Source organism: Tachypleus tridentatus, chromosome 4 (genome assembly GCF_004210375.1).
Source record: "Tachypleus tridentatus isolate NWPU-2018 chromosome 4, ASM421037v1, whole genome shotgun sequence".
Classification (NCBI taxonomy): domain Eukaryota; kingdom Metazoa; phylum Arthropoda; class Merostomata; order Xiphosura; family Limulidae; genus Tachypleus; species Tachypleus tridentatus.
In genome coordinates, this window is record NC_134828.1 from 27,857,207 (window position 1) to 27,880,372 (window position 23,166).

General features: G+C 35.5%; 1 protein-coding gene across 7 annotated transcripts in view; it reads right to left on the minus strand.

The window, feature by feature from the left end:
* Stacl (SH3 and cysteine-rich domain-containing protein) overlaps window positions 1-23,166 on the minus strand; it is a 171,201-nt gene that overhangs the window by 97,050 nt on the left and 50,985 nt on the right. For all 7 annotated transcript variants that reach the window (XM_076497426.1, XM_076497428.1, XM_076497427.1 and 4 more), the window contains exon 2: window positions 14,372-14,480. In XM_076497426.1, coding sequence (XP_076353541.1) covers window positions 14,372-14,480 — 109 coding nt within the window. The remainder of the gene's footprint in view (window positions 1-14,371; window positions 14,481-23,166) is intronic.

The following is a 23,166-nucleotide window of genomic DNA, read 5'->3' on the forward strand; positions in this document are numbered from 1 at the left end:
AACGGCTGGATCTATAAACCACTTACTACAAAAATATTTTCAGTCCTTGAATAGTGGGCTGTTACCAGAGGATTGGAAGTTAGCTAATGTACCTCTTCTTTAAAAAAAAAGAGATGTGATAAAAATTGTCTCAGTAATTACAGACCTATTAGACTTCAATTGTGAGAAAATACTAGGAAAGTCTGGTAAAAGATGCTTTGCAAAGTCATTTAACAAAGTTTATAATTTTATTGGATAGTCTCCATGGTTTTGGTAAGGGAAAATCCTGCTTTACAATATATTTGACATTCTTTGAAGAGGTTACTACTTATGTAGATAAGGGTAATGGTGTAGATTTGGTGTATCTGGATTTTTAGAAAGCAAATAACAGCCTTATAAAAATATGTCTATAGGTGTAACGGACAAGTTAACAAATTGGACAGAAGAGTGGCTTGATGGAAGAAAGCAGAGGATTGTTACAAATTGGACAAAAGAGTGGCTTGATGAAAGAAAGCAGAGGATTGTTACAAATTGGACAGAAGAGTGGCTTGATGGAAGAAAGCAGAGGGTTGTTACAAATTGGACAGAAGAGTGGCTTGATGGAAGAAAGCAGAGGGTTGTTACAAATGGAGTTTAGATCAAACTGGATTAAAGTCACGAGTGAAACTCAGTCTTAGGACCTAATTCTTTGTCATTTACATCATGTCAATAAATTATTCAAATTTGCTGATGATATTAACGTCTTGGGTGTTCCTAACTGTGAAGAGGATGTTGCTGCTTTACAAAAATGATTTAGATCATTTAGTGAGTTGGACAAATAAATGACAGATGGATTTTAGTTATAATAAAAGCAAGCTAATGCATGTGAGTTATCATAATTTGAATTATAAGTATAATTTAGATGATGATAATCTTAACAGTGTCATGAGAGAAAGGTTCAATCAGTGTCTAAAGCCATCCAAACAGGTGCTAGTGTTAAGATAAATTGGAGTCTAGGCTGTATCTACAAAAATACTGAATTTTTGAGGTTACAATTTCATTGTATAAGTCACTGTTTAAGCCACATTTGGAATAATGTATGAAGATTTGGGCACTTTACCTTAGGAAAGACATCGAGTTTTTGGAAAAGGTTCAAATAATAATTACTATAATGATGCCTAGAATGTAGGGGTTGTAATATGAGGAAATGTTCAAATATCTAAAATGGCTTTCTCACGACAAAAGATAAATTAAGAGGATCTGATTGATGTGTTTAATATTGTAAATAGAATTGATAGTGCTAATGCAGCATATACCTTCATAATTAACAATGAGATTATGAGGACAATGGGATAGGAATATAAAATTTTTACCAGGTAAGAGTAATATTCAGTTATGACAGTTTTATTTTTCTAACTGGGTGGTTGGCCTTTGGAATGTGTTGCCTTCGGATGTTTGGAGACAGTAAATTTAAATGCGTTTAAGAAAAATCTTGATAAATATATCAGTGATAAAGACTGTCTTTAGGATTCTTTATTGAAATTATTCATAAATAGCTTTAGTTTAGTTTAATGCAGTGGTTCCCAAACTGTGTGCCGCCGAATATTTCAAATTTTCGAGGGAAAAACAGCAATATCGAGATCTCACGGACACTGCGTGAACTACTGCTCGAGGTAGTTCACAGTTTTAACATTAGATCGCGCTACACTCCTATCGATGATTTTCTCGAATGTTTGAGATATGCTTTTATTTACTTGTATTTTTCGCTACGCCAGTAACTTCTCGAACTTTCTCATTTCTAAGTTATTGTATATAAATTCCGAGTCGATTAGTAATCGAAATAACTGCAGGGTGCTGTGATCATGTGTCTGTGAGGTCTAGCAAAGTTTAGTGAATTATTTTGTTAATTTTTAGTCCTTGTGCACGAAAATGGAAAGATTTCCGAACATTAATAAGAAGTGTGAGAGTGAAGAAAAGGATGGTGAACCACAGACCAGTGGCAAAGTTCTGAAGAAGCGGAAATAACGGAAATATGACGATTGTTATCTAGATTTTGGTTTTACTTCGGTAGATGTCAATCACGAAGAGTGTCCGCAGTCTAAAGGTTTTGGCTCCAGGGTACATGTTTCCAAGTAAACAAAAACGCCACTTAAGAGACCAATCATCCTAACATGACTAGTAAATCTCATGATTATTTTACCAGAAAGTTGAAAGAATTGAAAGAACAAAAAAGTACATTTTTGTAACAAGCATCAATACCAAGCAATGCTCTGCTAGCATTCTACAAGATGGCATATAGAGTCGCGAAATGTAAGAAAAGCCTCAGATCATCGCAGAAGAACTGATTTTACAGGTTGTAGTGGGTATGGTGAATTGCGGGAAGACTGCTTTCAAAGGTGCCTTCATCCAACAATACTATCAGTCGTAGAGTCCAACACATGGCCGAAACCTCAACGATCAGCGACTTGAAAAAATCAAACGGAAGGAATTCGGGTTACAGTAATAAGGATGCTCCTTTGATTTGCTACACACGGTTCGTAGATGGTGACAAAATTGTGGAAGACCTTCTCTTTTGTAAAAGTATCACTGCAGGTACAAAGACTCAAGACTTGTTTGAGATCCTTGACACTTTTGTATGCGAAAACAACTTAGACTGGACTAAGTGCATTGGCGTCTGTACCGATGGTGGTCGCTCATGTCCGGCTGTTATGGAGGATTGTAGGCACTCATACGAAGCAAAGCTCTTGATGTACTATGGACCCACTGCATAATCCACAGGAAAACCCTTGCGTCAAAGCACCTGAGTCCTCCACTGAACCTGGTCCTGGAAATTGTGTTGAAAGTGGTGGACTTTATAAAAACTAGAACACAGAAAACGAGGTTTTAAAAAAACCGTGTAAGAATATGGGATCTGAGCACGCATCTTTGTTATACTACTGTAGACTCTCCCGTGGGAATGTACTGTCCCGTGTGTTCGAATTACGACAGAAACTCTATTCTTATCTCGAAGAAGAAGAACAAAAATGTGCTAAAAACTTCTTAGATACTGATTTTTTTGTCAAAATTAACATACCTGTGTGATTTCTTCGAAAAACTGAATACGTTGAATCTCTCGCTGCAGGGAAGCAACACATACACATTCTGAAATTCACTGAGAAGGTTTCAACCTTCAGATAAAAGTTACTACTATGGAGAAGAAAAATGAATGAAGATGGTGACAAAGACTGTTTCCCCCTGTTGCAGCAGTTTGTTACATCATCCAATGAAGTTGATTTGATCCACGAAATAAAATGTTTTTTTAGGAGCACCTAACACAGCTCAGTGACTGGTTTGAAAATTACTTTCCAAAAGATATGGAGAAGTTTGCATGGATCCAAGACCCATTCAAGGCTAATACCCCATTTGAATTTACCTCTGCAGAAGAAAAAAATCTTATTGAGCTGTCTTGTGACAAGACTTTAAAAACAAAATTTGGCAGCATGGAACTACCCGAGTTTTGGATATCAGTAAAAGATGAATATCCGCTGCTAAGTGCTAAAACTCAGCGAATCCTAATTCAATTTGCGACATCATATATCTGCAAAGCTGGGTTTTTCGGCGGTTGCTGTGATAAAAAGCAAGTACCACGCGAAAATCAATGTGGAACAAGAAATGAGGATGGCGGTGTCCAATCTAATTCCAACGTTTGAAAAGCTGTGCAGTGCCAAACAGGCGGACACATCTCATTAGTAATTGTGGTTATTTAAAAATGAAATAAAAATATTGTTTTTACTTTCAATTTACGTGTATTATTCTTTCAAACGGTTACTACGTTGTTACGACATAAATATTTATTAAATTAAGTTGTTTGTACCTCACTGATTAATAAACGAAATTGTTAGATTTTTCTTTTTGCCTATGAGCGTCGTGAAAATATTTCTAAGACACTAAGTTCGCCGTGAACCGAGAAAGTTTGAAATACGCTGGTTCAGTGGAAGAAATAGACGAGACGGACCAATAGATCTGCTGTTGTCCCGAAACGTTATGTTACGTTGATAGGTGATAATAATTAAAATGTACATTAAATCAGTTTAGTTTGCGTCATGATGGACAGTGATCGTTATTAAAACGTTTATTGAACCAGTTAGTTAGTGTCATGTTGGTTAGTGATCGTTATTAAAACGTCTATTGAACCAGTTAGTTAGTGATCGTTATTAAAACGTCTACTAAACCACTTAGTTAGTAATCGTTATTAAAACGTCTACTAAACCAGTTAGTTAGTGATCGTTATTAAAACATCTACTAAACCAGTTAGTTAGTGATCGTTATTAAAACGTCTACTAAACCAGTTAGTTAGTGATCGTTATTAAAACATCTACTAAACCAGTTAGTTAGTGATCGTTATTAAAACGTCTATTGAACCAATTAGTTAGTGATCGTTATTAAAACGTCTATTGAACCAGTTAGTTAGTGATCGTTATTAAAACATCTATTGAACCAGTTAGTTAGTGATCGTTATTAAAACGTCTATTGAACCAGTTAGTTAGTGATCGTTATTAAAACGTCTACTAAACCAGTTAGTTTGTGATCGTTATTAAAACATCTTATTCAACCAGTTAGTTAGTGATCGTTATTAAAACGTCTATTGAACCAGTTAGTTTGTGATCGTTATTAAAACGTCTATTGAACCAGTTAGTTAGTGATCGTTATTAAAACGTCTATTGAACCAGTTAGTTAGTGATCGTTATTAAAACATCTATTGAACCAGTTAGTTAGTGATCGTTATTAAAACGTCTATTGAACCAGTTAGTTAGTGATCGTTATTAAAACATCTATTGAACCAGTTAGTTAGTGATCGTTATTAAAACATCTATTGAACCAGTTAGTTAGTGATCGTTATTAAAACGTCTATTGAACCAGTTAGTTAGTGATCGTTATTAAAACGTCTACTAAACCAGTTAGTTTGTGATCGTTATTAAAACATCTTATTCAACCAGTTAGTTAGTGATCGTTATTAAAACGTCTATTGAACCAGTTAGTTTGTGATCGTTATTAAAACGTCTATTGAACCAGTTAGTTAGTGATCGTTATTAAAACATCTATTGAACCAGTTAGTTAGTGATCGTTATTAAAACATCTATTGAACCAGTTAGTTTGTGATCGTTATTAAAACATCTATTGAACCAGTTAGTTAGTGATCGTTATTAAAACATCTATTGAACCAGTTAGTTTGTGATCGTTATTAAAACATCTATTGAACCACTTAGTTAGTGATCGTTATTAAAACGTCTTATTGAACCAGTTAGTTTGTGATCGTTATTAAAACGTCTATTGAACCACTTAGTTAGTGATCGTTATTAAAACATCTATTGAACCAGTTAGTTTGTGATCGTTATTAAAACATCTTATTCAACCAGTTAGTTAGTGATCGTTATTAAAACATCTATTGAACCAGTTAGTTTGTGATCGTTATTAAAACATCTATTGAACCACTTAGTTTGTGATCGTTATTAAAACATCTATTGAAGTAGTTAGTTTGTGATCGTTATTAAAACGTCTATTGAACCAGTTAGTTAGTGATCGTTATTAAAACGTCTATTGAACCAGTTAGTTTGTGATCGTTATTAAAACATCTATTGAACCACTTAGTTTGTGATCGTTATTAAAACATCTATTGAACCAGTTAGTTTGTGATCGTTATTAAAACATCTATTGAACCAGTTAGTTTGTGATCGTTATTAAAACGTCTATTGAACCAGTTAGTTTGTGATCGTTATTAAAACGTCTATTGAAGTAGTTAGTTTGTGATCGTTATTAAAACATCTATTGAACCACTTAGTTTGTGATCGTTATTAAAACATCTATTGAACCAGTTAGTTTGTGATCGTTATTAAAACATCTATTGAACCAGTTAGTTTGTGATCGTTATTAAAACGTCTATTGAACCAGTTAGTTTGTGATCGTTATTAAAACGTCTATTGAACCAGTTAGTTTGTGATCGTTATTAAAACATCTATTGAACCACTTAGTTTGTGATCGTTATTAAAACATCTATTGAACCAGTTAGTTTGTGATCGTTATTAAAACATCTATTGAACCAGTTAGTTTGTGATCGTTATTAAAACATCTATTGAACCACTTAGTTTGTGATCGTTATTAAAACATCTATTGAAGTAGTTAGTTAGTGATCGTTATTAAAACATCTTATTCAACCAGTTAGTTAGTGATCGTTATTAAAACATCTATTGAACCACTTAGTTTGTGATCGTTATTAAAACATCTATTGAAGTAGTTAGTTTGTGATCGTTATTAAAACATCTATTGAACCACTTAGTTAGTGATCGTTATTAAAACGTCTATTGAACCAGTTAGTTTGTGATCGTTATTAAAACGTCTTATTGAACCAGTTAGTTTGTGATCGTTATTAAAACGTCTATTGAACCACTTAGTTAGTGATCGTTATTAAAACGTCTATTGAACCAGTTAGTTTGTGATCGTTATTAAAACATCTATTGAAGTAGTTAGTTTGTGATCGTTATTAAAACGTCTTATTGAACCAGTTAGTGATCGATATTAAAATGTCTATTGAACCAGTTAGTTAGTGATCGTTATTAAAACATCTATTGAACCAGTTAGTTTGTGATCGTTATTAAAACATCTATTGAAGTAGTTAGTTTGTGATCGTTATTAAAACGTCTTATTGAACCAGTTAGTGATCGATATTAAAATGTCTATTGAACCAGTTAGTTTGTGATCGTTATTAAAATGTCTATTGAACCAGTTAGTTAGTGATCGTTATTAAAACGTCTACTAAACCAGTTAGTTTGTGATCGTTATTAAAACATCTTATTCAACCAGTTAGTTAGTGATCGTTATTAAAACATCTATTGAACCAGTTAGTTTGTGATCGTTATTAAAACATCTTATTCAACCAGTTAGTTAGTGATCGTTATTAAAACATCTATTGAACCACTTAGTTAGTGATCGTTATTAAAACATCTATTGAACCAGTTAGTTTGTGATCGTTATTAAAACATCTTATTCAACCAGTTAGTTAGTGATCGTTATTAAAACATCTATTGAACCACTTAGTTAGTGATCGTTATTAAAACATCTATTGAACCAGTTAGTTTGTGATCGTTATTAAAACATCTTATTCAACCAGTTAGTTAGTGATCGTTATTAAAACATCTATTGAACCAGTTAGTTTGTGATCGTTATTAAAACATCTATTGAAGTAGTTAGTTTGTGATCGTTATTAAAACGTCTTATTGAACCAGTTAGTGATCGATATTAAAATGTCTATTGAACCAGTTAGTTTGTGATCGTTATTAAAACGTCTTATTGAACCAGTTAGTTTGTGATCGTTATTTAAATGTATTTTGAACCAGTTTGTTGGTGATCGTTATTAAAATGTATTTTGAACCAGTTAGTTAGTGGTCGTTATTAAAACTTCTATTGAATCAGTTAGTTAGTGACCATTACTAAAATTTCTGTTGAATCAGTTAGTTAGTGACATTACTAAAACATCTGTTGAACCAGTTAGTTAGTGTCATATTCGTAGGTGATCGTTATTAAAACCTTTATGAAGTCAGTTTAGGTCGGGTGGTGTTCATTAGTGTCCACAGATTGAAACTTGTATTGAATTAGATTATTTAGTATGATATTAAATAGTGACGATTATTAATACCTTTATTGAACCAGTTTATTTAGGGCCGTGTCGGTGAGCGAATGTTATTCAAATTTGTATAAAATTAGTTTAGTTAGGGTCACCTTTATTACAATCCCTTTTGAGTCACTTCAGTGACGGTTATGTTGTTTAGTGGCCATTACTTAAACCTGTATAAAATATACTCTTCAAAAAAAAAGAAACGCAAAAGGCAAAATATGAGACAAATTGTTAACAAGTTTATTCCGGGTAGTTCTGTATGACATGTGTGAAACTTTGCACATTCACTGCTGAACATCCAAAGTCTGCAAAGGCGAAGTCCACGCTCACTAGGTGAAATTTTAACGTCACTCAACGTCAATAACGAGTATGCCCCCCCCCGTGAGCATCAATAACTGCTTGGCATCTCCTGCCCATGGAAGCGATGAGATGACAAATCACGTCCTGTCGAATGGCTGTCCACTCAGCCTGCAAAGCTGCTGCAAGCTGAGGTAGAGTCTGCGGTTGAGGTTGTCGCCGTCGCAGACGTCGGTCCAACTCGTCCCAAAGATGTTCGATGGGGTTTAAATCTGGTGATCTGGAGGGCCAGGGAAGAACGTTGATGTTGTGGTGTCTCAAGAAGACAGTGGTGAGTCGGGCTGTGTGAGGACGGGCGTTGTCATGTTGAAAAACGTCGTTGACGTTCACCATGATGGGTTGCACATGGGGCCTAAGAATCTCGTCGACGTATCGTTGAGCCGTAAGATTCCCTCGAATGTGCAAAAGGTCTGTTCTGGCATTGTAGGCGATGGCAGCCCACATCATGACGCTGCCACCACCAAATCTGTCAACATCCAGCACACAGTTTGCTGCAAAACGTTGACCTCGGCGACGGTAAACACGGGTCCTTCCATCCTGCCTATGAAGCATAAAACGTGATTTATCGCTGAACCAAACATGCCTCCATCGTTGATGAGGCCATACCCGATGTGCCCGAGTCCACTGCAGCCGTGCTTGACGATGTTGCTAGGTAAAGATGACGCCTCTGACTGGACGTCGAGGTCGGATTCCTGCATCTCGTAGACGGTTGCGTACGGTCTGATCGGAAATCCTACGCAGCCCTTGTATGGTTGAGGCAGTATTCGTCGCAGTGGTGGTCCTATCCCGAAGGTGACGTAACCGGATGTTGCGATCTTGTGCGGGCGTGGTCACACAAGGTCTGTCAGATCGTGGACGGTCACGAGTTGATCCATGTTGTTGGTGACGATTCCATAGCCTTGTGATGGTGCTTGGGTAGACATTCACAGCTCTGGCAACATTTGATCGAGATTCGTTTGCTTCCAAGCGACCAATGGCGTTGTTGCGTTGTGCTTCAGTCAGTCTTGGCGTAACTGTATTGCGTGTCGGTGGCTTAACACTGGGCTATGGAAACCGAGAACCCGTCACTTTTATAGGGATTTTGCACATATTGCACTTGCAGAACATGCAGATCTCTCAAACAAATTTATTGGACACGCATGCGTTTTGGCGAAAAATCCTATGTTTTCCTCCGTTTTCAAAGTGCACAACTTTTATTGTCATTTTGGTCTGACAATCAGTGCCTTAACACGTGTAACATCACATACTCTGAGCTTGTAACGTTATTACATATATTTCTCTTTAAAATAAAAAAGATATCCCTTTTGCGTTTCTTGTTTTGAAGAGTATATGTTTAGTTAGTGTGGTGTTCGTTACAGACCATTACTGAAACTTATATAGAATCAATTTATTTTGTTTGTTTGTAATTAAGGATAAACCTACACAATTGGCTGTCAGTGCTGTCCCAACTAATGGTATCGAAACTCGGATTATAGCGTCGTAAGTCTGTACACATACCGCTTTGCCATTGGAGGCTTCATTTATTTAGCATCGTGTTGATTAGTGACCTTTTCAAAACCTGTATTGAATGAGTTTAGTTAGGTGTCCTGTTAGTAGTCATTATTAAATCTTTTGACGAAAGTATGTTTCTCGTTAACCACTTTTATGACGTAACGTTGACCATCTGTATTCAGTTGTTCATCCGCCCGGATGTGATTTAAATATTTCTCGAGCGGGGTGAAGAGAAATAATGGCTTTGTTTGTTTGTTTGTTTTTTGAATTTCGCGCAAAACTACACGAGGGCTATCTGCGCTAGCCGCCCTTAATTTAGCAGTGCAAGACTAGAGAGAAGGCAGCTTGTCATCACCACCCACCGCTAACTCTTGGGCTACTCTGTTACCAACGAATAGTGGGATTGACCATAACATTATAACGCCCCCACGGCTGAAAGGGCGAGCATGTTTGGTGCGACGGGGATTCGAACCCGCGATCCTCAGATTACGAGTCGAACGCCTTAACCCACCTAGCCATGCCGGGCTTAAAGGCTTGTGACCTTCCTTTTGTTAAATTTCAGGCACTTATTGAGACCTAAAAGATTTAAAACCAAAATATCTATCAATAATATTACTTTTATTTGCACACCTTCAGTAACATTCTATCATCATCATCCTCCATCAGCAACGATGACAAACCATCCCTTCCTTCATTTTGTGTCCACAGAGATAACTTTTCTGGATGCCTTGAGACGTCTCGGTAAGATACAGTACTGCCCAGAAATGTTGGGACAAGAAAAATATGTTTGTCATTCTTTCCAATTTATATGGCTAATTCTTTCATATCATTACAAAAGGTAAGTTTTAACACTATGACAAAATTTCACTGATGCTTGTTGAGAACCGAATGAGTCACGTTGAGAATACTTATAATTCTTTAGAATTACCAAGGGCATGTAATAATGGTTCTGCTTGAATGAACATACTGATCAAATTTAGGGTCTGAAATAAATGTCAGGGTAACCCCATATAGTATCTTAACTGTACAGAAAGAAAAATCAAGGAGCTAGCATATGGCACTTGTGTACGTTAGAACATATCGATTTAATAGCATCCCACAAATAAACCGTGATGAAAACAGTGTTTAATACTATTTATTAAGTTGTATTGTCATACCACTGCCAAAGAGAATTGTCAGTAGAGCAGAGAATCTGCAAAAAAGCTTTACATGATGTTGGTTGGATTCTCCAACAAACTGTTGCAGACATGAAATCTCCTCAATCATTAACAAATACAACCTAGGTTGTGAGACCGAGACAGATAAATTTGAAAATAGGAAAGGAAGAGGTAGGACAAATACAATGATATTAATGTTAAATATCTGTTTATGCAGCCTTCAGGACAGAAGGAAGACTGTCACTGATCTCAACCATGACGTAACGACCATGCATCAAATGACGGTAAAGTCTCCAGATCTACAGATCAAGAAAACTCAACAAGAATAGAAAATTTGGTTGAGTAGCCGTTAAAAAGTCATTTATTTCGGTATCCAAATATTGATAAGAAACTAAAAAATGCTAAAAAGTACAAAATCTAGACACTGTTGATGTCTGTTAAAGGGTGTTATGGACGAACGACTCGAAGTTTGAAATATTTGCTTCAAGTGTAGGTTGTACGTCTGGTGAAAGAAAGGTGAAAGATACTTACCTCAATGCATAGCACCTACTAAAAAGCATGGGAGAGGCAGAGAGATGGTTTTGGGATGTTTTTCTGCAGAGGAGATAATAAATATTTGCAAAGGAGAGAAATAATAGGCCAGTGCAAGTACAATTATGTATTGATCCGTTATGGTGTACCCAGCGGTTTGCACAATATTGGCAAAATATTCTACTACCAAGAAAATAATGATCCCAAACATTTATCCAACCTACGCAGAAATTATTTTGCTAATGAAGAAGCTGCTGAAGTCATTAAAATGATGGTATAGCCCTCACAGAGCACCGATATCAACCCAATTAAGTAGATCTGGGATTTGACAGATCAAAAACTCGAGAAATTAAAAGTTACTTTTAAAGAAACTTTACAGGAGTGTATTAGAGATATATGGAGTAAAATCCTGAAATTACGCTTTGATTAAACATGTCTGTAGTTATTAAAAGGGAACACACAAAATGTTAACTGTTTGCTTTACACAAGAACTTCCACTGAGCTTCTGTTGTACTAAATATTAAGATTAATAACATTTTGATGTTTAACTTGTGATCTACCTTCCGTTGTTTTTGAAAATAGCCTGAAACCTGATTTTGATTTTGTCCTAACATTCTTACAGGGTACTGTAACTCAACATTCAAGTGTTACGTTTTGAATTAATTACTCACTTTTAAACAACAGTTGTTAAATAATGTAGTGGGAAGTAATTTCAAACATCAGTCATAGTTGTTAAATAATGTAGTGGGAAGTATTAGGTTGTCTAGAAATAAATGTTTTTTTGAACCGCGAAGTTTGGAAAATTATAAAGAAGTGTTGTAAAACATATTTTAATCAAAGTAAACACCGTTTGCTTCCACACACTTTTGCCAACACGTAAGGATGCTGTTTATGCCCCTGCTGTATAAATCAGAGTTTCTACGGTCAATGAACTTCTTGAAAGCTTTTTCTGCAGCTCACTGATTTTGAAAGCGTTTTTGTTCAAAAAGTTGTCAAAGTGCTTGAAAAAATAAAAATCTCTAGGGGAGAGACCTGGGGAATAAGGTGGATAAGGAAGAATCTCGACTCCCATTTCGTTCAATTTTTGGAGAGTCATCCTTGACAGGTCTCATAACGCCGATTTTGTTGATCTTCTGTCAGCTCATGCGGAACCCACTTATCCAACTTTTTCGCCTTTCCAATTGCACCCAGGAGGTTGGCAATAATTGATTTGCTTGTGCCTAGCTTTTCTGCAAGTTCACGTACTGTTGTGCGACGTCTGTCCCTTAATGTGTTTTCATCTAAGGATGGCTCCCTTCTATGACATTCGTGGTCTTGAAGACTTTCATCTCCATGTCGAAACATTCGGAACCAACGTTGAACTTATGTGCAATAACAGATCCATGGTCGAATGCCTGATTGATGTTCCATGTAACTTCGGTAGCTTTACGTCCAAGTTTGAAGTCGTAGAGAAAAATCAGATGAAAGTCCTTCTTGTCCATGCTGCCTTAGGGGTTGCGAAACTTACTCTGAGTAGAGTTGAAACAGTAGGCAATTAAGACACCTTATGAACGACAAACGTTGGATTTAACCAAACAACAATAAGTTACTTAATATTCAGCTTCTAAATGTCATCGTGAGAATTCCGACATTTATTTGTGGACAACCTAATAAATTCACTAATCTCAAACAGTTATTAAATAGTGTAGCGGGTACTAAGTTCAATCATCACCAACAGTTGATAAATAAAATAGTAAGAAGTAAATTCAACCATTACGAACAGATGTTAAACAATGTAGTGAGAAGTAAGTTCAACCACTACTAACAGATTTTAAACAATGTAGTGAGAAGTAAATTCAACCATTAGTAACAGATTTTAAACAATGTAGTGAGAAGTAAATGCAATCATTATTATCAGATTTTAAACAATGTAGTGAGAAGTAAATTCAACCAGTACTAACAGATTTTAAACAATGTAGTGAAAAGAAAATTCAACCATTAGTAACAGATTTTAAACAATGTAGTGAGAAGTAAATGCAATCATTATTAACAGATTTTAAACAATGTAGTGAGAAGTAAATTCAACCATTATTAACAGATTTTAAACAATGTAGTGAGAAGTAAATTCAACCACTACTAACAGATTTTAAACAATGTAGTGAAAAGAAAATTCAACCATTAGTAACAGATTTTAAACAATGTAGTGAGAAGTAAATGCAATCATTATTAACAGATTTTAAACAATGTAGTGAGAAGTAAATTCAACCACTAGTAACAGATTTTAAACAATGTAGTGAGAAATAAATTCAACCACTACTAACAGATTTTAAACAATGTAGTGAGAAGTAAATTCAACCACTACTAACAGATTTTAAACAATGTAGTGAGAAGTAAATTCAACCACTACTAACAGATTTTAAACAATGTAGTGAGAAATATATTAAACCACTACTGATTTTAAACAATGTAGTGAGAAGTAAATTCAACCATTACTAACATATTTTAAACAATGTAATGAGAAGTAAATTCAACCATTACTAACTGATGTTGTAAAAGCATAATCAAGTTTCAGTAGTTTATCTGAAATCTAATCGACTTAACTTATCTTTTATAAAACAGTATTTTTATCGTAATATTGATTATCGTATTTTCTTTCGATTTTAGCCCACAGATTTGACAAATTACATCAATCACTGTTTTCCCACTGAACGTAAAGCAATGATGACTAGTGAAGATATTGCTAATGTAGTAGACACAATAAAACCCATGATAAGTTTCATTAGGATGATGGAACTGATATCTAAGAATTGTGGAGCTTTTACTTTCAGAATATATCTTGTTTTGTTTTTGACAATTTAAAGTGACTGGTTAATTTATGGTTACAAATTATGCGTACAGTTTCTGTTCTTGGAATATGAGAGCAGCAGTCATGAAAATAAGGCTAACGTAATCAACACATAAAAACAAGTCCACTCTAACAAAGAACTTTACCATAATACTAATTGGTGTTTCAGACTACCCAAAACGCCTGAAGACTTAACTGGTAAATGTTTGGGTTAAAGGATACCTTAAAGGTCTTCACACTTGACTGGTAATTATTTGGGTTAGTCTATCTTATAGGTCTTCACACTAGACTGATAACTGGTAACAATAAACATCTCCCATTAAGTTTGCTGGTAATTCTCTACAATTTGTTTTCCACAGTGACAACAAAAGTGAAAAGAAACAATAATATAAACATCTCCCCTACCTCTCTCTCCGAAGTTCTGCGTTACGTTTCCGAAAATTTTCGACCAAAATTTGGAGTTCTTCGGCATGTCGTTCGTGAATTGTAGACAAATGCTGAGTAAAGTCGGCCACTGTATAAAATAAATAAAACTATGAGACAGAGTTGTTTAGTTGTAATTATATTTTCGTAATTGATATTACAATATTATACACAATCAGTTCAACTTTACAAAAGCTCGGTTGATTTAGGTGCAATATAGATATTAGTATGGAAGGCAAATAACTTTGTTTTGTATATAAATTTGTTAATGTAATGATTTTACCTTTCTGGTAGTTTTCCTAAAAACAATTATTTTAAAAACGATTGTTTATTGAACTATCACGATAAACATATACATGACTGCCGTTTTTGTCTTTACTTCCGAAGCTTAGTATTCCATTTCTAATTATTTTCTACCGATATTTGAGTCTTTTCAATACATCACCTTCTACCAGACAATAATCATTTAACAAAAAGTTTCTTCATTCCAAATTCATAAATTAAATCTTCTATATTTCTAAGCGAAAACGTTCACCCTTAAATACAGGAATTTCTAAGAAACAAAAACAACAGTTTACAATATCAAAATATACATTTAAATCCTCAAAACTTCAAAAACAACAAAAAAGAAACACATATATCATATGGATTAGCTAGTACCAATATCTTCATGTATATATGATACGTGTGTGGCCCGGTGTGGCCACGTGGTTAAGGCACTCGATTCGTAATCTGAGGGTCGTGGGTTTAAATCCCCGACACACCAAACATGCTCGGCCTTTCAGCCGTGGGGGCATTATGATTCGTTGGTAAAACAGTAGCCCAAGAGATGGCGGTGGGTGGTGATGACTAGCTGCCTTCCCTCTAGTCTTACACTGCTAAATTAGGGACGGCTAGCGCAGATAGCCCTCGAGTAGCTTTACGCGAAATTCAGAACAAACAAATAAAGAATAAAATACAATCAGTGATGTATCTGACTGCAAGTGAGCCTGCTGGGGGAGCCACCAGTGAAGACGACAAGTAGAAGAACCAGTGTAACCGAGTGTAGAGTTTCTCGCGGTTGCCGATCAGTTTGTAGGGGTAGATAAACAAAAAAAAAAAAAAAAAGGAAACAGCTGCTTACGGACTCACTTGTTTCGATCTGTTACCTTACTTTTTGATTTTCTACCAGTATACCTTTTTTCTGGGTTATACATCGTTACTCGTTAGAAAGTTACCTCGATGTGGTTAGAATATAAGTTCCACTTTTTTTGAGAGTTATACATTTTTATTTGGTAGCTAATTTAACTGAAGCGGTTACAATGTAATCTTTCTTTTTCTTTTGGTTATATGTTAGTTTGGTGGTGCTAAAGAAGTGAATTTTGTGAAAAATATTGAAATGGAGATTACTTAGTAGATTGTAACGTTTTTCTTCAACTTGACACACAATTTGATCAGAACTTCAATTTGATAATTAGATGTATTATATTTTTCTCTTGCATCTGCTCAAATAGTCTACCATAAGGTCTTAACACATAAGGTGGAAGGGGCACACCCCCACACTTATTTTAAATTAGTGTACGTACACTATTATTAACAAGTGTTCCCTGTTCCCCCACTTTCCAACAAAGTTAGGCCCTAATCCTATCGATTATATAACTTTATATGTTCATATTGCAACAAAAGTGGCTTTAGTTACTTAAGTAATTCTTCACAGTTGTATAAACATTTTCAAATTCAGTGAATATAAACCATTTCAGTGGACGTGATGAAGCAAAATCGACCTATTGGGTCAGATTACGTAAATTACAATGTTTTCTAGATCCATGCTGACCAATAAAAATGAATCATTTATGCTATAAAAATTTCATCCTAGCATGCGAAGAACAAATAACAACATATAAGAAATAACATACCAGAATCACAGCATTTTGATCAATGCGCAGTTGGTGAGCGATAAACAAATCACTGTTTTAATAACAAGCATACGATCCACTATAAGTGGTTTTTATGTAATAATATTGAAGAAATTGAATTTGTGTAGAAAGAAACCTATATGTATCTATAAACCTACATGTGTGCCCTCTAGATCTATCACTAAGATAGTTTCATGTATTAATGTCAAATAACTGTAATTATTCATAATATGTAACAGCCTAAACTAAACACGTGTTTGCCATGAATGAAGTGATATATGTAACTCTACGGCCTATTTAAAAATAACTCCTTCTTGTGTTTATTATTATTACGAAAGAAAACACTCGTTCGAAATATTCAAAATTCCTTGCTTCATTGTAAGAAGTGTTTCTCTACAATGTGGAGCCAACAAAATACATTTTTATCTTTATATAAGTTAAACTACGAGATATTGCCTGTATACAACGTGAAGAATGCGATGAGGAAAAGTTGGTCACCCGTCCAGGAAGAAGCACGTGGGTACCCGTGGTAAGTCAAAAGGGTGAGAAACTTTCTTCTACTTTTTGATAGTTTGGTAATAAAAGAATAATTGTGTGTTTATACAACACAACAGACATATTATGTTTTTGAGAATTAATTTTATTGGCTGTAATTATATTTTCAATTTTTTTTTTGTCGTACGTAGTACTTTGTGAATTGTAATATGTAATGTATTTACTGGGTTGTAATACATAAAGTGTCAAGTTGAGAGTTGTCAAGAGTAGGTAAAGTATATTGTGTGTTGCCGTATGTATAGTATCTTGTGGGTTGTCGTGAGTGTGTACAGTATCTTGTGGGTTGCCGTGAGTACGTACAGTATATTGTGTGTTGTCGTGAATATGTATAGTATCGTGTGGGTTGTCGTAAGTATGTATAGTATCTTGTGGGTTGTCGTGAGTGCGTACAGTATCTTATGGGTTGTCGTGAGTGTGTACAGTATTTTGTGGGTTGTCGTGAGTATGTACAGTATATTGTGTGTTGTCGTGAATATGTATAGTATCGTGTGGGTTGTCGTAAGTATGTATAGTATCTTGTGGGTTGTCGTGAGTGCGTACAGTATCTTATGGGTTGTCGTGAGTGTGTACAGTATTTTGTGGGTTGTCGTGAGTGTGTACAGTATCTTATGGGTTGTCGTGAGTGTGTTCAGTATTTTGTGGGTAGTCGTGAGTGTGTACAGTATTTTGTGGGTTGTCGTGAGTGTGTACAGTATTTTGTGAGTTGTCGTGAGTGTGTACAGTATATTGTGTGTTGTCGTGAATATGTATAGTATCGTGTGGGTTGTCGTGAATATGTGTAGTATCGTGTGGGTTGTCGTGAGTGCATACAGCATCCATGGGTTGTCGTGAGTGCGTACAGTATTTTGTGGGTTGTCGTGAGTGTGTACAGTATTTTGTGGGTTGTCGTGAGTGTGTACAGTATTTTGTGGGTTGTCGTGAGTGTGTACAGTATATTGTGTGTTGTCGTGAATATGTATAGTATCGTGTGGGTTGTCGTGAATATGTGTAGTATCGTGTGGGTTGTCGTGAGTGCGTACAGTATCTTATGGGTTGTCGTGAGAGTGTGTACAGTATTTTGTGGGTTGTCGTGAGTGCGTACAGTATTTTGTGGGTTGTCGTGAGTGTGTACAGTATTTTGTGAGTTGTCGTGAGTGTGTACAGTATATCAGGTGTTGTCGTGAATATGTATAGTATCGTGTGGGTTGTCGTGAATATGTGTAGTATCGTGTGGGTTGTCGTGAGTGCGTACAGTATCTTATGGGTTGTCGTGAGTGTGTACAGTATTTTGTGGGTTGTCGTGAGTGTGTACAGTATTTTGTGGATTGTCGTGAGTGTGTACAGTATATTGTGTGTTGTCGTGAATATGTATAGTGTCGTGTGGGTTGTCGTAAGTACGTATTACAGTATTTGTAGGTTGTTGAGTACGTATTAGAGTATCTTGTGGGTTGTTCAGAGTAATCAGAGCATATTCTGAGTTGTTAGAAGTATCCAAATATTTTACGTGCTGTTGTGAGTGTTAAAACAATATTATAAAGAAGTTGAAAGATCATTTTGTGCATGAAAAAGGTTGGTAGTTTTAGCAGTTAACAACGCTAACCAATACATCGATCTAACAAAGATACAGTACCTTATTTTTATTCTATCTTGAACTTGATTTTAAAAAGTGTCGTTGATTTATTACTTCACCGAATATCAGGTACGTTTAGAATTAAACAGTAATCCAAATTATATCATATTTTTAATTGAACTGCTCTAGTGAAGCCTTATTTCAAATGCCAAATTTTAAAGCAATCGTTAAAGAAACACGCGAGATATAAAGTTTCCAGTTTTTATTGAATTTCTACCAATAAATTCTTTGCACTAAAATTTTGCTTAATAAAAAATATATTTAAACTTGGCAGATTTTCTTTAAGTGTGGTGCACTGCTGAATGTTTATAACTTTAGGTGTCAGATTTGGTCCGAATGTAAGCCACATGTGCAATGCTACTCAACAAAAACAGCTCAATTTCACCCGAACTGTCTGCGCATGCCCACACAAAAAGTCACGTAAGCTATCAGTCTGAAATTATTACCACAGTTTCATTTAATATTAAGAGCGGATTGACTTTAATTTCTTGTAATCCCGATGAAAAACAGCTGCTTTAGAGAAGGACTATCACTAACTACCACTATATATTTTAAAGAATCTGATTGGTTCTAAAAAATATAGGTCTGTTCCGAATAATAGGGTTCTTATTGAAAAGATAATGTTGGTTACTAAATAGTGTATTTTGTTTCTGCTATGATTTGTTAGTGTTGTGTTAACAGAAAGTCATGATACCTAATAAAAAAAAGTACCTAAGATGTGAAAAAAATGTGAGGTTAAACAAGGACTCAGTTGGGATCTGTGAGAGTCGGGTTGGATTAGAAGGATTCAGTGTGGGATAATGACAACACCATTAAAATAGTAGCTCAAAAATATACTCCAACAATAATAATAGCACCAATAAACCTAGTAACTCAACAATACACTTCAACAATAATAACACTAATAAAAGCAGTAGTTCAACAATATACTCCAACAGTAATAACACTAATAAAAACAGTAGCTCAACAATATACTCCAACAATAATAACACCAATCAAACCAGTAACTCAACAATATACTCCAACAATAATAACAACACCAATCAAACCAGTAACTCAACAATATACTCCAACAATAATAACAACACCAATAAACCTAGCAGCTCAAAGATATACTCCAACAATAATAAGAACACCAATAAAATCAGTAGCTCAAATGTTCTGTGTACTAAATAGTAAGTAAACTTCGTTAAAAGCAGTAGCTCAACAATATACTCCAACAATAACAACACCGATGGACTAACAACAGACAAACAAGGGCATTCTTAATGAAGACGTAAAAACATGTCTTGAAGTGTAAACAAAGGTACAATCTCGTTAATTTAAGCGAGGTACTGAAAAACTTTCCGATTCAATTTTATACAAAAAGGAAAAAAAAAAAAACTTTTTATCAACTACAACGCTATCATCTGTTCAAGTTTATTGTCAACTTTATTTGTTCATCTCCTGCATAAAAGGAACAATACTAGAGCTGTCACGTGACATCCTTTACTTTGCTAACGTCATTGCCTTTGAGTACGTGTTGATACATTAAGTGTGTTCAGCATTTCATGACGTAGATATATCAAGTAATGATGGCGAACATAAATCAGAAAATATATATACCTGAATATGGTGAAAAGGTTTTAAATTACGTCGTTAAATGAACTCTCATTCATCCGATAACTACAAACATTTTATTATTAATTTATAACGTTGAGAACGCTTACAACAAACAAATGCTCATGGTAATCAGCAAACCTTGAATAGAAACCGACTTTTTCTGGTTTATAGAAGGTGGCTAGAGTAAGGTGCTATACAAGTTTTGGTTTTTAAGCAAGAAGGTACACAATGAGTTATCTGTTTCCACCTGTTTACAGGTGTCAAAACCCGAATTTTACGTTCTAAACTCTCAGAAACAGAGATGGAGCCTATACGGTTTAGCGCCTATGTTACATAGAGAGAATATTTAAACAAAGTTAATTAAATAAAGGTGTGTTTGTTATTCTAAAGAACTGAGAATTTCACAAGATCCATTGATCAGGACTAACAGTTCACGATGATCCATAAACCAGAACAAATCACCAAAATCCATCGATCAGGATTAACAGTTCATCATGATCCACAGACCAGAACATTTCACCAAGATCCACAAATCAGGACTAACAATTCACCATGGTCCACAGACCAGAACAATTCACCATAATCCATCAATAAGGACTAACAATTCACCAAAATCCATCAATAAGGACTAACAATTCACCGTGATCCACAGACCAGAACAAATCACCAAAATCCTTAGGTCAGGACTAACAATTCACCATGGTCCACAGACTAGAACATTTCACCAAGATCCACAAATCAGAACTAACAATTCACCATGGTCCACAGATCAGAACAATTCTCCAAGTTCCATTGATCACGACTAATAATTCACCATAGTCCACAGACCAGAACAATTCACCAAAATCCATCAATAAGGACTAACAATTCACCGTGATCCACAGACCAGAACAAATCACCAAAATCCTTAGATCAGGACTAACAATTCACCATGATCCACAAACCAGAACATTTCACCAAGATCCACAAATCAGGACTAACAATTCACCATGGTCCACAGACCAGAACAATTCACCATAATCCATCAATAAGGACTAACAATTCACCATAATCCATCAATAAGGACTAACAATTCACCATGATCCACAAACCAGGACAATTCACTAAGTCCCATTGATCAGGACTAACAGTTCACGATGATCCATAAACCAGAACAAATCACCAAAATCCATCGATCAGGATTAACAGTTCATCATGATCCACAGACCAGAACATTTCACCAAGATCCACAAATCAGGACTAACAATTCACCATGGTCCACAGACCAGAACAATTCACCATAATCCATCAATAAGGACTAACAATTCACCAAAATCCATCAATAAGGACTAACAATTCACCGTGATCCACAGACCAGAACAAATCACCAAAATCCTTAGGTCAGGACTAACAATTCACCATGGTCCACAGACTAGAACATTTCACCAAGATCCACAAATCAGAACTAACAATTCACCATGGTCCACAGATCAGAACAATTCTCCAAGTTCCATTGATCACGACTAATAATTCACCATAGTCCACAGACCAGAACAATTCACCAAAATCCATCAATAAGGACTAACAATTCACCGTGATCCACAGACCAGAACAAATCACCAAAATCCTTAGATCAGGACTAACAATTCACCATGATCCACAAACCAGAACATTTCACCAAGATCCACAAATCAGGACTAACAATTCACCATGGTCCACAGACCAGAACAATTTACCATAATCCATCAATAAGGACTAACAATTCACCAAAATCCATCAATAGGGACTAACAATTCACCATGGTCCACAGACGAGAACAATTCATCAAGATCCATATATTAGGACTAACAATTTACCATGGTCCACATACCCGAACAATTCACCAAGATTCATGGATCAAAAGTAAGAATTCACCATGATCCATTGGTGAGACCAATTCACCAAAATACATATGTACAAAGAAGCCGTTCGAACGATGGATGTTGTTTGATAACTGCATCTGGTTAGTAGTCCAAAGTAGGAAGGGTTATAGACGAATTCTACGGTTCCTGAGGTAGTTCATTAACACAACTACACATATGGCGCTGTTCAAAAAATATCAATTCCTTTCTTTTCAATCCAAAATTACTCTCTAAACAAGAAAGAAAAAATATTATGTTTTCAGAAGAAACTAACACTACATATGTATATCAACTGCTACCAACTTGGGCTAGCAGACACCATGTACATTGTTATTCAACAGCTTTGGCTAGTGAACAACACAGAGCACACACATGCTCACCACTTTAGCTTGTGGACAACATCAAGTAGATATTTGCTTACCACCTTTAGCTGACAACGCCAACCAGACATCCACTCAACAGCTTTGGCTAGTAAATAACACAAAGTACACATCTACTCACCACCTCTAGCTAGTGAATAGCGCAAAGTACACATCTACTCACCACCTCTAGCTAGTGAACAACGCAAAGTACACATCTGCTCACCATCTCTAGCTAGTGAACAACACAAAGTACACATCTACTCACCAGCTTTGGCTAACGGTCAGCTTTCGCTACTGTACACCATCAAATCGAAAGTTACTCAGCAGTGGCTCGTGGGCAACACCAAGTAAACTGCAACTCGCATAAAAAAAAACATCTTAATGTGAGGGGAAGAGGATATGAGAACACTTAAAATTCGCTGACGAAGTGCTCAGTAATATTTCCTCCATCCCAGATACGAGTAGAAAGAAGCCTGTTTGTGCTGTTACTGCAAAACGCCGGAACCCGCCACACAGACCGAGGTAGCATAGATTAAACAAGAAGATATTAACTCATGGAATCAAATAACACAGACAAAGGAAAGGTTGACGCACTTGTGAACAAACCATCGATCGACAGAAAATGTTATATGTCAGTTTACTTTCACTTTGGTTCAATAAACACTACATGGTTAATTAAAAGATAAAACAAACTAAAACACTCAGTGAAGTGACACCATGTTTATTCTACAACACCGATTATATAAATAACCATGGATTGTTATGTTTAGTTTTTAGAAGCAAACATCCTATGCCTAAAACTACACTTGAACGTTTTTCTGTCTTTAAAGTGAAGTGAACAATACATCCAAGCTGAGAAGTGAGGTACAGCTAA